This window comes from Peromyscus eremicus, chromosome 3, assembly GCF_949786415.1.
Source record: "Peromyscus eremicus chromosome 3, PerEre_H2_v1, whole genome shotgun sequence".
NCBI lineage: Eukaryota > Metazoa > Chordata > Mammalia > Rodentia > Cricetidae > Peromyscus > Peromyscus eremicus.
In genome coordinates this window covers 1,604,373-1,621,969 of record NC_081418.1, presented here as the reverse complement: position 1 = coordinate 1,621,969, position 17,597 = coordinate 1,604,373, and the positions used below count along the sequence as shown (strand labels likewise).

The 17,597-nt window shown below is 39.5% G+C and overlaps 1 protein-coding gene across 2 annotated transcripts in view; it reads right to left on the bottom strand.

Annotated features, from left to right (window-relative positions):
- Positions 1–368: 368 nt before the first annotated feature.
- The window catches only part of Orc5 (origin recognition complex subunit 5), a 64,863-nt gene continuing 47,634 nt past the window's right edge, over positions 369–17,597 (bottom strand). Inside the window, exons 13-14 of one of the 2 annotated variants that reach the window (XM_059257210.1) lie at positions 10,052–10,164; positions 369–1,179 (exon numbers count right to left, since the gene is read on the bottom strand). In XM_059257210.1, coding sequence (XP_059113193.1) covers positions 1,134–1,179; positions 10,052–10,164 — 159 coding nt within the window. In that variant the 3' untranslated portion in view covers positions 369–1,133. The remainder of the gene's footprint in view (positions 1,180–10,051; positions 10,165–17,597) is intronic. The other variant, XM_059257211.1, reaches the window with a different exon arrangement.

Genomic DNA, 17,597 nt, shown 5'->3' with positions numbered 1-17,597 from the left:
TCACTAGCTGTCTGTGGGTAGTACCTTCGGACTGAAAAGTTTCTATCTTACATCGTAAGGCAAAAAGCAATTTCACTCCTCCTCTCTCTACTCCTTACCTCAAAATAAAAGTGAGAGGGAAACGACTTGCTTTCTTTGAACAAAAAAGTGTCAGAAAATCATTACATAAAAAGGCTTCCTACCTAGGAATGCCAACTGTGAGAATTGTTCTTCAAAAGATGGAATGGAGTAAACTGCCACCAAAACTTAAACTGGATTATAATTAAGCACTTTAAACTTGTCTCATTTTCAAGTATTCAATGGTAACAGAAAGGTACTTTAAAAATATGAACAAGTAAGATAGTCAGAACCAAAGCACACGACTAATGTAAGAGGAAGGATTTTATTGTGGAGCTTTCAAAAGCTAACAATTTAAAGAAAAGGAAAAGGAAAGAAAGGAGAGGGAAAGAAGGAAGGAAGGAAAACAGTATGCTGGTAAAAAGTCAGCTTGGGTGGTTAACTGTGAGAGTGACCAGATAAGTCTTACATAAGCACTGTCAGGTTAGCAAGCAGAGCTAGACATAAAGCTGGTGTGTGTACATTCGAACAAGCTACCTTGTGTTTGAGAAAATTAGGATAAAAAGATAAGCATATACAGCTTAGGTTTTAAAAAATAACGTATTTGCAAGTATGATCTTTTAAAATAGTGGCCTTAGGAAATCTGCTTTGGCAAGAGACTCCAAGGGCTCCTGTGGAGAGGAAGTGAAAAGGCTGGGCATATAAACAAGGGCTGCTGGCACATTCAAAGCGCAGGGGATAGTTCATAGAGCAAAACATAGTCTTAAGTAAATGGGTTTCAGGCAATTTCAGTGTTAAGATAACATCATTAAGAGTAGAACAGATTGTGTGCAAACCCTGCTGTTTATAATTAACACATTGCTTCCAAATACTCCCGGGCCCCTGGTAAATAGTCTTCTGCTCACATCTACCCAGACCAATCAGAGTATTTTCATCAGATTCCATGCTGGGCCAGCACCTGTTTGGACAAATCCAATAGAGCCAAAGAACTCCTTTCCCTGGCCAGCTAAGTAGCTGGATGAACACAGCTTGGCTTAGTCATTGTCACAGTGTCCATATGGCTTTGAAGCTTGTTTTCACAGGAAATCATACAAGTATTTTATTATGTCAAAGTTCACCGTCCTAGAAACAAAAACAGATAGTATGTTAGCACCCTCACCCTCTACTGTTCAGCTTCGTATGACTGCAAAGCATGTAGAAAGTAATTTACAACTGGATGATGCTGTCAGATGCACCAGGATAGGGCTGGCATGAATTTTTTAAATATAACGGAAAACACAATTTTTAAACCATTTTTTGACCAAATAGAAAGCTAATTTTACTTAAAAACAAAGTTAGAGCTCCTCCACATTTGGTATTTGAAGTATATTGTAGAAAGTTTAGATTGTATTTGAAAGCCACTTGCTTCCTGCCTAATAATAAGAATAAAGTAATTAGAGATGCAAAAGTATTTAAATCTTGTTTGCTTCAGAACACTGTTCATCTTCCAAAACACCTGTTTTATCCTCACATAATGCACAGCTCATCTGTCCTCATTTGTAGCTTTGATTATCTTCAGTCTTTTAACAGCAGCTGACCTGTATGCACATTTCAACTAAATCTGTACGATCCAAGAATATGATACAACAAATGACGTCGATGTGTATTTTTATACTCTATAGCAGGCAGAATAAAATAGCAGAGGAAGAGACATATAATTATTTTCCTTTCTCCAAACTCATTCTTCACTATAAATATTCAGACTTGGAGGTTTATTATTTGACTAAATGGTCAAAATAATTAGATATAATGATCTAGCAATAAGTATAAAATTAAAGCCTTAAGTATTCAGTTCTGTAAAAATAATCATCCATGTGAGAACAGCCTTTTATAGTCACTAATTGCACATTCTTATTTATTAAACTATCACCAATTATTCTTTTTTGTCTATCACTTTATAATACACTTTCTAAAAAAGTTTCTACACAAATGACACACCAAATATTTTTTTTTAAATATGGATAGGGAACTATAGATACTGCTTTTGAAAATACATTTAAAAATAGCTCAAATTGTGAGATGCTCTGCTTCTGTGGTACCCAACATTGGATTGAAGACTGTCATTATAACAGTGCCTCCCTGAAAAGCGCCAAAACTTTCTAAGTAGCATAAAGATATCCTGTCACCATCAGCAGTGACGAGAGTGCCAAGAATGCTAACTTAAAGTAAGCTCTCCCTTGCACAGACGTGTGTGACATCACAACACTGCTCTATTTTCATGTCCTTTTACTTTCCTCTCAAATTTACTGGCAATAAAGTCCCAATTAAGATGATCTTAAAACAAAACAAACAAACAAACAAACAAACCCAAGCAAACAAAACCCCTTTTCAGCCAGTAACCTGATTTATCAAGGGTCTTGAGAGAAACCAGATATACGGTAGGCTACAATTCCTCATCCACAAAAAAAGAGATATATTTGTACACCTTTTTGAACACATTCCCTCTGATGGCTTTGAATTTTAAGGTTTGAATTATAAACCAACAGAGTAAAATGGATTTAATACCCCCCCTTTTTTAGGTCTAGGTAAAAACAAAAAGTTCTGAAGAAGTTAAAAACAACTCAATTACAGCATGAGGAGGTTCTCTATATTCCAAAGCCTTACTTAAAAGGATCAATATGAAGACACATCTACATACTAAGAATAAAAATGTACAGAGAGATCACAGAATCACAACTGTGTTACAGTTACCACTGAAAATGTTCATCTAATGGGCTAGAACTAGAAAAATGCATAGACAAATGAAAACAGATTAATTTGTGATAGGACTCTTTTATACGTTTCAGTAATAATTTGTATGGCTATAGCAGTTTATGCAATGACATTTTAATAGAATAAATGGTATGATTTAAACACCCTAAGCAACTTAAAAGCAGTCATTTATAAAAGATTAACTGTATTCCATGTCTCTACTGTCAGTAAGCCAGCACCAAGAAAATCAAATCATACTGTATAATTTCTTTTTCTTAAAGATTTATTTAGGAATGGGTGATGGCTCAGTGGTTAAGAATATGCATTGCTCATGCAGAGGACCCAAGTTAGAGTTCCAGCACCCACACCTGGTGGCTCACAGCCTGTATTTCTGGTTTCAGGGAGATCCAATTAAAAACAACAGATTTATACTTAGTGTTTACAAAGCCCAGAAGAAAGCACTGAATCCCCTGGAATGGAAGTTACAGATAATTGTGAGCTGCTAGCCATGCTGGTGCTGGGAACCAAAGCCAGGTCCTCTGCAAGAGCAGCAAATGCTCTTAACCACTGAGCCATTGCTCCAGTGCCCTTGTCAGAATTTTATACCCCAAAAAACAACTAAGTGACCAGGGAATTGAATGTGTAAGATCACTACTTTATACAGCATTTACTAACCAAGGTGTCCAAATACTTGTATAGTTCCCCCCAGCCCTCAATAAGCAGGTGACCTGCTAACTGACCCCCATATGCATCTTCTGAAGCAAGACAGATTTGGACAGCATAACCAAATACAATAACTGCTTATAGGGCAAACAACCCATTTTAAAGAAAGCTTTGGTCGATGGCAACTGTACACATGTGTTTGCTTTTGGCTTTTCTTGAGTTTAGATACACAATAAACACATATAAATACAGTTTTAAGACTCCAGATAACATTTACTGAGTGCAGGAGGTTCTGTTTCCCATGAAACATAAATTATTTTATAAAGGAAGCAGCTAGAAAAACATAGGAAAATACAATGTGGATGACAATTTCTTGTAATTCTTTTTATATGTATGTACATGTGGAATATATGTATATATGCAGGCTTGCATGTGTACCTGGAGGCTTGAGATTGACACTGTGTCTCCCTTGATCAGTTTCTACTTTACTTACTGAGGCAAAATCACTTGCTGAATCTGGACCTCACCAATTCTAGCTCTGCCCAGACATCCTGTCCCTGCCTCTCATGTGCTGGGATTACAGGCAGCAGCCACATCTGCCCAGCCTTAACCTGGTTCTGGTGGTCAGAACTCTTGTCCTTAATCTTGTATAGAAACATTTTATTCACTGAGCCATCTCCTCAGCCCTTTTAGGGGTAATTCTTAACTCAGAATTGAGAACAGAACTAAACCATGTAACATACTTAAGGATTTAGTTTTATTTGTATCTGTCAATTCTTTTACTCACAGAAAAGACCTTTTTCTCATGCTTTCATACTTTGTGGGTAGTTCTGAGTTTGGGTTCTTTTAGTAATCTGTTTCTTAAAAACACACACTTATTTTACAACCTTGAGACATGTGCAGTGTCTGCCCCCAGGGAGAGCTGCACACCTAACTCTCATCTCACAGTAAGACCACTCCACAGATCCCTCCTCAAAAGCTCCTTGGAGGTAAGCTCTCTTCATTCTCTACTCCACATTCTGATTCCTTTTTGGAAGCACTTTCCAGTGGCTTTTCTAACAAAGCCTTTCCACTGTTCTGGTCCTCTATGTCTTCAATGAATCTCGCTTCTCTCATTCTAGGCATTAACTAAAACACGGCTCTCCCTGAAGGGCACAGTTTTCTCTTCAGTTCTTGCTAATGAAGCTCCGTCTCTCTTCTATATGCCAAACAGTTCAGTCAAGTGAAGTTGGTGTCCTTGTGGAAAAACCCTGCCCTTGAGACCCAGACCATCCCAGTCACCACCCTTCTCTCTACCTTGTTACCATTTCCTAGTCACTGAATAAATTAGCACCTAAGCTTTGCATCCTAAGACCTGTAAATTCACTGCATATTTGTCTTTTCATCTCTAATAAATATACTGAGAAATATCCTACCTCTCAAAACATACCCTCTGAGATGTTATTTGTTCCACTTCAGGTATCTGGGGCACCTAGAGATAATCAGGCTACAAACGCCTTCATTTTATTCTGACCCACAGATACTGAGCATTTATGCGCTAGACATAAAACTCTTGGTTCCAGGCTGCTTTGCCTTCCTTTCTGTCCAGCTCAGACTCCACGGTTCATCACGAGCTCACTTGCTAGCATCTACTGAACTCATCTGGCAAGACCCCAATATTATGTGATTTCAATTATTATTCTTTGCAGCCCTGGTATCTAGCATATGGAATGCTGCTGGAAAAGATCACAGGCCTCACAGACTGATGCCACTGTAAACTCAGGGTCAAGAATTTCAAGCCCTCTCAGCATGTTGCTTTTTCCTGTGAGCACTGGCTTCCATGCACATGGCCGTTGATTCCAACATTACACACTTTTCTCAAGCTGCTACTAGCTCTGCTTTAGTCACAATTTCTGCCTCCTCCTTCATGGAGAAAGCAGAAGAATCAGGTGAGAATTTCCTCAACTTTTTGCTGCCAAACTCAGCACCTGACTCTATGCTGTTCTATTCTGAGGCCAGAGTACAGTGCTGTCCCATCTTGGGCTCTGTCAACTCCCTTCTACATCCCAGGCTTACACAGTGCTGCAAAGATTTTGTGTTTTAAATTATCCTTTTGGTTTTGTATCATTAACTTTCCTCTATTTTCTCCTCAGCATTTAAATATATTCATATCTTCAAAGCACAACTAACTACTTAAACACACACATGCTGCACCTACGTCACACTTGTTTCTGTATCTCGAAAAGCCTAATACTATGTTTGTTTACAGTGGGATCATGAATGCTAAGTTCATGAAAGGACAAAAGCTAAACCTGTGCTTGCTGCATCTACTTTCTTATCAACACGATTTAAATGGACTGGAATGTGACTTCTACCTTATCACACAACTCCAAGTACTGACATTACAAATGAGTGCTCCTCCTGAGATCAGAGGACTCTGATCACTTGCTCCCTTTCCTTAGTCTTATAGACATGTGAGAGTTCCTCATACATGTAACTCTATATAACTACTTTATTCACTTATGATCTACCATGCCCTCTTCCCTACTCTTTCTTTTCTTCAAAAGTAAAATACTTAAAAACTGCACAGTATTTTTCCTAAGAGAATAAATTATTGATCAATCTAATAATTTGTTCTTTGCTATTTTGCTGGCTAGCTGTTATTGTTTTGCTCAATTAGACACAAACTAGCATGATCAGGGGCAAGTCTGTAAATTCAAGGCCAGCCTGATCTAAGACAGAGTTCCAGCACAGCCAGGACTACACAGGAAAACCCTGTCTCAAAAACCAAACAAAACCAGAAAGAAAAGAACTCACCAAACCCAAGCTCAGAACCCCAAACCCATCCTGCCCTACCCACGCTTTCCCCTCCAGTCTCACTGGCTTCCCTCTGGGGTTCAGATCACCCTACTTCACTGGGGGACCTCCTGGATTTTATCCCAATATCACCTTACTTGCTGAACATGGTGGCACATACCTGTAAACACAGATCTTGGGAGATGGAGATAGGAGGATCAGGAATTCAATCAATCCTTGCTAAATGGCAAATTCTAGCCTGAACTACACGAGACACTGTCTCAAAAACCAACTAGGTTTGAGCTCAGTTGTGTGTCACTGCCTTACACTCTTCCCCAGCAGTGCTCTAGCCATGGTGGGACAGGCCTGTGGTCTCAGCACTGGGGAACTAGAGGCAGGAAGGTCAGAAATTCAAAGCCTTCAGCCACATAGTAAGTTTGAGGCTGGTGTAGGAAACATGGGATCATTAGACACAAACTGGTGTAGTCTGGGAGGAGGGAAGCTCAACTGAGAAAACGCCTCCATCAGATTGGTCCATAGACAAGTGTGCAGAGTAATATTCTATTAATGATCCACTGATTGATCTGTCCTGGGTGGTGTAAAGAGCAATAAATGACTCATGGAAAGCAGAGACGACCCCCTGCCACATGGTCTCTGCTTGAGTTCCTGCCTCCAGGTTCCTGCACTGCTTGAGTTCCTGCCTTGCTTTCCCTCAGTGATGGATTGTGCTCAGGACTGTGAGCCAAATAAACCCTTTCTTCCCCAAGTTGCTTTTGGCCATGGTCTTTCTCACAGCAACAGAAAGCAAATTAGGACAGCTGTAGATGCCTGAAAGTAGGACCATCTACCTCCCTCTGATAACTCCTCAAAAGTAGGACCATCTACCTCCCTCTGATAACTCCCCAAAAGTAGGACCATGTACCTCCCTCTGATAACTCCCCGAAGGTAGGACCATCCACCTCTCTCTGATAACTAGGGACTTCTTCCTTTGCCCACACCTCAGTTTTGAATGAGACTATCTTTTTCACTCTTTCTTGCTGTCACCTCTGAAACAAGTCCATATGCTTTCCTCCTACCTAATGTTCTGTTGCGATTGGAATACAGGAGTGTCTGCAATATTGACACAGTACACACTGACATGACAGCACTGTACTAGCCTGGTGACTAGGGCAGCTACAGACATGAAGACATTCTGAGCTTCAATTCCACTGACTGATTTTCAGAAAGATCAAATTTAAGCTGGTAAGCATATTATAAATCAAAATGGCATCTTCTCAATTGCAGAGGAAGTGGTGGGGATAGCTATGATACGACTGAAAGGGCTTAAGAAACAGACATTCACACTGAAATAAAAAGACTATATGATGAACAGAGGTGGAGAAAACTGCACACAAGAACTGGAGAAGCATAAAAACTAGAAAACGCAAGTGTGGCTGAAGTGTGAGTCCACAAGGGTAAGGGCCATATAATATAAGGAAAGTACAGAAGATTTGCTACTAGAACAGTGAAGTTAAATTTTTATAGATCATCCTGATTGTAGTGAAGGCAGTGGGTTATAAGGAGATAGGAATAGAAAGAAAATTAATTAGGAAGCTACTAAAGAATGAGGAAATATCACGAAATGATATAGTCACAGATTTGTGATCTATGAGACTATAGACCTAACAGAACAGTGAGCAGACATGGACAGTATGTATACTGGGTGGTTTTGTGTGTCAAGTTGACACAAGCTAAAGTCATCAGAGGAAGGAGCCTCGGCTGAGGAAATGCCTCCTTGAGATCCAGCTATAAGGCATTTTCTCATTTAGTGACCAATGGGGGAGGGCCCAGCCCACTGTAGGTGATGCCATCCCTGGGCTGGTGGTCCTCGGGTCTATAAGAAGGTGGGCTGAGCAAGCCATGGGAAGCAAACCAGTAAGCAGCTCCCCTCCATGGTCTCTGCATCAGCTTCTGCCTCCAGGATCCTGCCCTGTTTGAGTTCCTGTCCTGACTTCCTTCAGTGGTGAACAGCAATGCTGAAGTGTAAGCCAAGTAAACCCTTTCCTCCCCAACTTGCTTTATGGTCATGGTGTTTTGTTGCAGCAACAGAAATCCTAGTTAACACAGTATGGAAGAAAAAAAATGACAAGATCACTCTCAAATTCCAGAGCTCTGCAGCATGGCCAACTGCAGGACTGACTGCTGAAGCAGGAAACACTGGGAAGAAAGTCAAATCTTTCCTGTTGGTGTGTGGAAACAGGTGAGAATTTCTGAGTTCAGTCTCAAGTTAGACTGTAAATGTCCAATAAATGTCAAAACTGTGAAAAATCAAATGGCCTTTAATAATAAGGGGCATTATTGATGGTTGCTGAAGTTGCAGGTGCAGCTAAAATTGCCTCGGAAGGAAATGTACTATGAGGAAAGGCACCAGGATCAAGCCCCCAGGAACAGCTCCATTGAAAGGTCAGGTGGGGAGAACAGGCTGGCAAATGAACCTCAGCAAAACCAGTGGAAGAACAAAGAGGAATTCTGGCACCATGCAATCATGGTTTCTAAGAGAACAGGGCTTTAAGAATAGAGTGGTCAGTGGTGTCAAGTGCCACTGAGAAACAGTCTGAGAGGAATGAGCTCTAGGGAAATGGAGGAGGAAGAATTACGAGCACAGGTGAAGAACTCCTTAGGTAGGGAGGGTCCCTATCCCTACCATATACACACAGGAAAGGAAATAAAGCCGATGGCTTCAATAATTTTGTGAATAAAACATAAAAAAAGGGAACAGAGACATTGTGATTAAATAAAATCAAGAATCTAGTAGGCAGGAGAGAATGCTATAAACTGCATGCTTTCTTCCTCAACGCCTAAACTGCCGTAGCTGGGAACCTGAAGCAGGGTCATCATTCCTAAGGAGAATAAGGAAGCAGATGTAGATTACCAGTCTTGAAGCTGGGAACAGTGCAGTATGGGAGTGGGAACAAGGAGGTCACTGAAATGATTTTGGAAAATGAAAGTCTTGAAGGATTTGGCTTGGAGAGAAGAAATTGCTGCCACTAGATAGCTGCAGGGGCAGTAGTATATACACAGTCAGGTTTAGTTAAGGAAGAGAACTGGGAGACAGTTGTACCTCACAGGATGGAAAGAGAAACAGGTCAAGTCAGCACAAAAAAGCATAAAACGTTACCCACGAGTAGAAGCGAGCAGATGTGGGAAGGGGGTGTGTTTACAGTCTAAAGTGTCATGTTTCAACACATATGAGCTTTCATAACCAGTCATCTCCTTTGTTTATTTGGTTTTTTGAGACAGCGTTTCTGTGTAGTTTTGGTGGCTGTCCTGGATCTCGCTCTGTAGACCAGGCTGGCCTTAAACTCACAGAGATCTGCCAGGCTCTGCCGCCCAAGTGCTGGGATTAAAGGCATGCGTCACCACCACCCTGTCCTCCAATCATCTCTCTTCTTTTTTTTTTTGGTTTTTCGAGACAGGGTTTCTCTGTGTAGCTTTGCGCCTTTTCCTGGAACTCACTTGGTAGCCCAGGCTGGCCTCGAACTCCCAGAGATCCGCCTGGCTCTGCCTCCCGAGTGCTGGGATTAAAGGCGTGCGCCACCACCGCCCGCCTCCAATCATCTCTTAAATCCCACCTTCCAAAAGTATTTCAATAATTTTATTTCTGGCATCTAACTTTATATCCTTGGTAAATCTGACTAGAGGATGTTACAATGGAACTTATTTATTCTTGGCACTTAAATGATCTCTTCTTGTTTAAATGACTTTTTATTATTTAGAAAGGATATTCTTATTTAGCACATCATCTGCATAGGGTGACATTTTGCATTAATAGATAATCTAAACTTACCGTGCAATAGCTCTGATGAAATCTAGTGAAACTGTGCATTTGTACTTTGGTCCATCAAGCTGATCGTCATGACCAACTAGAGTTAACAGCTGTAGAGTCACTAGGGAGGTAATCTAAAATTGAAAGGATATTTTTATGAGAAAATTTAATGAGATTAAATGATACCTTTATTTATTTACAGTGCTACTAATAAAGATATAAATGAATCCACAAATAATACAAGTATTTTAAGCTTTGTACACTCAAATTTGTATGTATGTTTAACATCCTAGTTAACAATGAAGGGTACTCATTAAAGATCCCTAGTGTGGTAACAGATGATTCAAAATATTTATAGCATTTTCTCATGTAAACATCATTTACATGTATGCAGATTCAGGGGTATGTGTGTGCATGCGAGTGCAGTTGAGTGTGCATGCATATAGAGGCCAAAAATAAAGTCAAGTGTTTTCTGTTTTGTTTTTCTTGAGACAGGGTCTCTCCTTTTAGAACCCAAGGCTCATCTGTTTGGCTAGTTTGGTAGGCTAGTGAGCTCCAGGGATCTGCTTGTCTGTCTCCTAGGCTCTGAGATCATAAATGTGTGCCATCAAGCTCTGCTTTTCATGTAGGTGATGATGATCAAATCCAGGTCTTCATACTAGCAAGCACTTTTCTAGAGACAGCTCTACATGGCAGACATTTCTACACAAGGAAGCTCCTCTGACTGCTCCAGCATACATGCCTAGGCATGCATAAGACAGAGATGAGACTGTTTTCCTATCCAGCTCTTGAGTGACAAATCTGACACCCAAGAAAGAGACACACAAGAGAGTCATTCCTATCATTACACTCCTAGAAGCAGAAACTGATTTATACAGCCTCTAGTTCCAGCAAGAAAAAGCAACAGAGGAAAGTCTATAGGCTATAAATTAACATCTTAGAGGGATTTAATCTTTGTTGGAGAAAAGCTCCCTAAACAAAAACAAGCCGTACACTCCTCAAACAATGTAATCTATTTTTAGCACTATCTAGTTTACAGAAGGCTTGTCATTCAATTGAGTTTTGAATTACCCTGAACATATTTCAGAATCAAATACTTTATTAGGCTTACAGAGTTTGGTAAATGATAACCACAGCAGAAGAAATTTCCAGTTCCAACAAGATGACAGATTCAGATACACTGCTTCTCCCTGTTGAGTACAACTAGAAACCTGGATATAGCATAAGGGTCAACCAAGGAGGCTGGGAAAGGGGAAAGGACAGTGGACAATGCAGAGACACCAGGTCTGGAGGAGCAATACAATGGGGAAAAGTTGGAAATTCTTTGCAACAGTAAAAAGGAAGCCAGGTCTTGCACAGCTGGTGTGCAAGCCAGGAACGCAAGATTCATGGCTTTATTCTCCCTATGGATAGAAGATGGTGCTGTGAAAATGAACTTAATGATAAGCCTGTGTCTGGCAAAACTATCATTTGCAAATGAAATGGAAACAGACACTCTTAAACAAGAGAAAATTAGAGAATATGCCACTGGCAGAACCTACCTTTAAAGAAAAGCCAAGGGAAATTCTTTAAACAAAAGTCTAAAAGGAGCATTGAGCATCAAAAAGAAAAAATAACAACAGAGAGCAGATAGGTAGAAAAAAGCAACAGCTCCTTATGAGTCTAACAGTTGATTAAAAATTATATAGTTGGAATTTTTTGGGGGTTGCCAACCAGCTCCCAAATATTGACATGGAGACTTATTATTAATTATAAATGCTTGATCTTAGCTTAGGCTTGTCCCACTAGCTCTTTTAACTTAATTTAACCTGTTTCTATTCATCTATATTTTGCCTCAGGGCTTTTTTCTTTTTTTTAATCTTTCTTTCATTCTGTATGTCCTGCTTTCCTGCTTCCTCTATGTCTGGCTCACTGGCTCCTTAGCTTTTCCCTCTCTCCCTTCCCCTGACCTCTCTCTCGCTCTCTCTCTCCCTCCTAGATTCCTCCTCCTCCTTATTCTCTCTGCCTGGAAGTTCTACCTATACTTCCTGCTTAGCTATTGGCTGTTTAGCTTTTTATTAGACCAATCCAGTGTCTTAGGCAGGCAAGGTAAACAAATGCAACACATCTTTACACAGTTAAGCAAATATTCCATTCCACAACAAAACTGTAACAGCATCATATATTCAAGGCATTGCTACTTAATAAGTGTAAATGTAAAGACCTAAGTAGAAGAGCAAGTGAATAGCTTCATATAAAACCATGCACACCAAATTTCAGAGTAGCTTCAGTTATAAGAGCCAAAACAACAACCTCCACCAACCACCTCCAAACTAAAACACTTAAATAACTTCTATGTCCAATGGGCTCATGGTACAATCACATCACAGAAAATTAAGCAATAAAAACAAAGGGGCTAAGGAGACTGCTCAGTGAGTAAAGTGCTTGCTTTTAACAAGCATAAGGAACCTGACACCTAGTTAGGATTCCCCAGCATCTACATAAAAAGCTGGCAAGGCAATGTGCACCTGCAATCCCATCTCTGGGGAATGTGAAGAAAGGTGGATTCCAAGAGTTGATGGCTAGCGCGTCTAGTCAACTGGTGAGAGAGCTTGCCTCAGAATATAAGGTAGAATGACAGAGGAAGATACCTAACATTGACTTCTGGCATACACACCTGCACACAGGCACAAACAAACTACTGATATATGAAAGGTAAATCTCAGCTCCCACACACTGGGGAAGGAAAGGAAGATTTAAGGGTACAGCTATCAATGGAAAATAGGGTAGGCAGATCCTTATGATGATGAAAATGGTTGGTACCATCATTGTGGTGATAAATAGGCAAACCTACAGAGGAAAAAATTTCCTTAACCAAAGATGCAGAGATGTACATAAAGATGAACAGATGTAGAGGTTGGAGGGGTAGTGTCCCCAGGGTTTGATCCTTAGTACCAAAACAAAACAAACCTTTTAAAAAGCAACACCTCTGGCCCCTAAACAACAGTAACAAGCATAGACAACCCCAAACACATAGAAAATGATTACATGAAGAGTGGGGAAACTGGAATAAGATCAGCAGACTGCATCAATCCCAACTTCTTGACCACGATACTTTTGGCTGGACATTTTGCAAAATGTCTCTGCCAGGGGACACTAGTGAAGGGCACATGGGAAGACAGGTCTGGATCACCTTTTACAACTGTAGGCGAATGTATAATTACCCAGGGCTTGTAGTCAAAAGTTGAATAAAGCAAATATAAACACAGATAAGGTGTTCAGAAACTCTACAAACCTTTATCTTTATTTCAAAATGTTTATCTATGAAGCTACAAAAATCTTTTAAAATTAAAACATATTGGGCCCATATTTATCAGGATTCTTCAAACATTCTGATACAATATGGCCTTAAGTGGGGAAGCCAGAGAAGGCAATTGTTTCAATAGTGATGAACCACTGGAGTAAGTTTTTAAACATTATAGAAAGATTATCTCCTTAAAGGAATACCATTAGTTATGGTTTTGAAGCCTAGCCTCAAGGAGGTCTTGCAGTTAACAGTTCCATGCTGTGAGCCCATATTGGTTTTCACAAATTTGTCAGAGACCGGAGCAGGCAAAACATTATTTCTTTATACTGTAGGGGGATTATAGTGTAATCCTACCCTGAGTGGTTCCCGCAACCCCCCCCCCCCCCATCAATTCTTAACTTTTATTTCTATTCTTCAAAATGACAAAAGTTTTATTTTTGTTTAGGAGCTATACAAACCACTTCCTTCTAAGCATATAAAAAGAAAATTTTTCTATGGTAAAAATAATTGCAAAAGAAAGTTCTGAGGGCTGGAGAGATGGCTTGGAGGTTCAAGGCACTTGCTGCTCTAACAGAGGATCTGGGGTTCAATTCCAAACACCACACTGGGTGATGCACAACCCATAACTCCAGTTATAGGGGCCACACTCTGTTCTGGTCTCTGTATGCACAGTAGCATGTATATACATAAAATAAACAAGTCTTTAAGAAGAAAATCTGAGCTAGCTCATAGGATATGGAAACCTTAGAAAGCACACCATAAAAGGTGATAGGCATTTTCAGTCCCCAATCAGCTACTCAAGGCCAACTATTAAGTTTCACAATTATGTAATGTGAAAGTCCATATATGCCATCTTCTAGGCTTACTAGAAACATTTTAGAGTTCTTACAACAAAATTTCAAGTTAAGCATTTCATGTCCAGACTACTTTACATATTAACAGTGTTTAGCCAAAATAATGTCTGACTTTAGGTGATGACTACTGAAAAATGGTTTGCTAAGTTGTCTACTATTGTTTAAAGAAAGTCCCATGTAAGCCTGTTTTATCTTTTCTTCTCTTTCACTCTTCCTAAAGTAAATGTAGATGTAAAAGGGTATTCACTCATTCCTCAGGACCGAATCAAGGGCATGCATAGCGACACAGGAAAAGAGCTAAGAGAACTACCTACTACTATTAGTAACCATAGGACATATGTGGCATGGACAATGGAATGTGTCACCTATCTAGGCTCTCTGCAGCCCCTGTGCTAGGTGCCTAAATTTCTTTAGGCCTCACAATTTCTGCTAATTAAGTACTAAAAACAGCTCTTTTTCCAGATTCAGAAACAGCCAGCCAGGTTAGTAAGCTGCTGATGCTACTGAGCGAAGAGCAGAAGAGTACTGAGTTGGAATGTTACTGGTTCTAATGTTTGGTGTCTTACCCATCAATCCCTACCTTGTTCCTTTGAGACAGGATCCCTCACTGAACCTGGAGTTAGGTTGGTGGCTGGCAGACCCCCAATGATCCTCCTGTCTCAAGCCCAACAGTGTTGGGGCTATATGCACTTGGATGACCACATCCATTCTTTTGCATGGGCACTGACATCTGAACTTAGGGTTTCTGGCTAGCACAACACATGCTCTTACCCCTGAACCATCACTCCAGACCTAAATGTCTTACTTTATCTCCTAAGTGCTTAACTGTGTTGTCATCGATGGTCTTCTTCAAAATAAAAGTTCTGTCTTTTCCCCTTCGGTTCAGGGATATATAAAAATTTCCATAAGTTAGAAGCATCTTGCTAACAAAATGAATAATATTCACCTGGCTACTTTGGAATTTGAGCACTGTTTTTACTCTATTTTACCTTAAAGTAATCTGATTAAAAACTGAAGTATTCTGTTATTTGCTGTGTCATGGATGGAACTAAAGGATATTAGTTCGACAGCCAAGCATAAAAAAACAAATACTGCAAGTTCCTTATCATATATAAAAGCTAGAAATTTGATTTTGCAAAAGTAGAATGCAGAATAAAAGTCACATTTATGCTAGGAAAGAAGGCCAGAGAAGTCAGATAGCAAGTACCAAGATCTAGCTAGATAGGAGGAATGGCTTCATCATCATATGACACAACAATTTCATCAGGTACTGTATAACGAACTAGAGATGAGTACAAAGGTTCCTAACACAAACAAATGGTCAGCATGAAAGGAAACAGATGCTTACTGCCTAGATTATACACTGTACATACTAAATTACCACATTATATCTCATAAATGTGCAGAATTATGTCAATCAAAAGTCTTTAATATTAAAAAACTTAAGTGTATAATCCTTTTCCTTTAACTAGCTCCTATGATAAAATATATTCACAAAGAAAATTTAAAAATGAAAATCTCTCTCTCTACAATGTTTTGATTCATGTCTTAAATGGAGCCATGCACATTATTTGCTTAGTTCATCTCCACTGTGTTGTTATTGTGTGCCTTGTTCTCACTCCTGAGGGAGATGAGCTGATTATTTCGATCTTAACAATAGGAGTTCATGTAGCACAGTAAGGATTTTTTTCTTAATCTGAGAGGCAGTCACTAACAAGCTTCAGCTGGAAATGCTTAATGTAAAAACAGTGTGAACCTGTTCCTGGGCTAACAAACTGTTCTTCCTGCCAACAAAAGGAAATCAATTTACAACTGTAATTAATTTTTAACAGGCTCATTATTTTTATACTTTTATATGATAGTATATAGATCAAGTGATTTATGAAATACCTCACATTTTAACTGTTCTGGAAAAATTGTATGATTTAAAACACATTAAATTATTTAAATAAACTTAACATTAAGTGTCCCCGAGTGAGTTCCACACAACTCAGAAAACACTATAATTGGTTTGGTATCAGAGGTTGTAGTGGTTTGTGGCATAAATCAGCTGTTTGGCTTAGACTTTTGCGCAAACGCACACACGCACGCACGCACGCGCACACACACACACACACACACACACACACACACACAGGAAGCACTAGGAAGAGATGGGCAAATACTATCAGAGCTGTTCGGTTTGAAACATTCACTGCTGGTTTTGTTTGTTTTACCTCCAAAAGAAGAAGCATACTCGGGTAACCAAAAAAATGGTGTGTATTTTTACACGAAGGAACTAAAAGAAATGACTTTGTCTCTGGAAATGGTTGGAAACCTTTAGTGGCTGGGAGGATCCTAAGCACAGATAAGGAGAACGGAAAGTCATTCATTTAGGGACATTATGTATGAAAAAGTCTACACATTCAGGAAAGCTGGAGAAAAATACACAGTAAATGGCAGCAATCAGATCAGTGTTCTGTTAATGATATAGTGAACACAAGTATCTGATCCTAGAGAAGGGATCGAACTAATAGCAAATGGGGTAAAGTGTGGACTTACTGGGCAGACCATGAAGCATAAACAGTGACAGAACACGATGTGCCAAGACAAGAAAAGTTAGTATGACATCAGGAACAGCAGTGGGATGGAGGAGAAACAAAGTGGCAAATATTGGGTTAGACCTAGCAGAGCCTTACAAGAAAGGGTATGCAATGGAGAGCTGGTTCTTCAGATAATATAACTCATTAAAAAGTGTAAGAAAAAAAAGGAAAAAGAAAAGAAAACAAAAAGATCAAACTCAGTTGTAAGGTTTGTGCTGGTGCCTTTATAGAAAGAGCCTCGAGCCAAGGAGCCCAGACAGGAGCTGGTGGAGGACTAAGTTCTGACGAAGCCCATGATGCAGGACAACTGTAATAGTGCTAAAGGGAATAAAGCAGACTTAGTATTTAGGGGGAAGCATATTGGATATGGTCAATTAAGCAGGATAAAGGAAAAACTCAGAAGCTACTTCACCATTTGCTGAAGTAAAATCTAGAAACACTGTTATTAATTTTTTTTCCTACCTGTGTGTCACATTAACACACACAGACACACTCAGCAGATGGTGAATCAATAGATTACCAGTTTTACTTTATTTTGTTAATGTGCAAATTTGTTTATTTTTATGACCAGTTTTAAGATTTAAGGCAGAAAAGTTTTAGGGAATGATCTGATTTATCATACCAGTGTAAGATTTATTTGGAATATGCAGATCAATTCAAATTCAGTCATTAATTTGGATGGAGAAGTTGAGATACAGGGATATAAGAAGATAAGGGATATAAATACATAGTCCATATACCGTCAACATTTAAACAGCATCTGACACCAGGGAAATACATAAGACAGTTGTAGAGAAGCTCTCTTCTTTATTCTCAACAATCACGAGTTTGTTCACCTACCATTC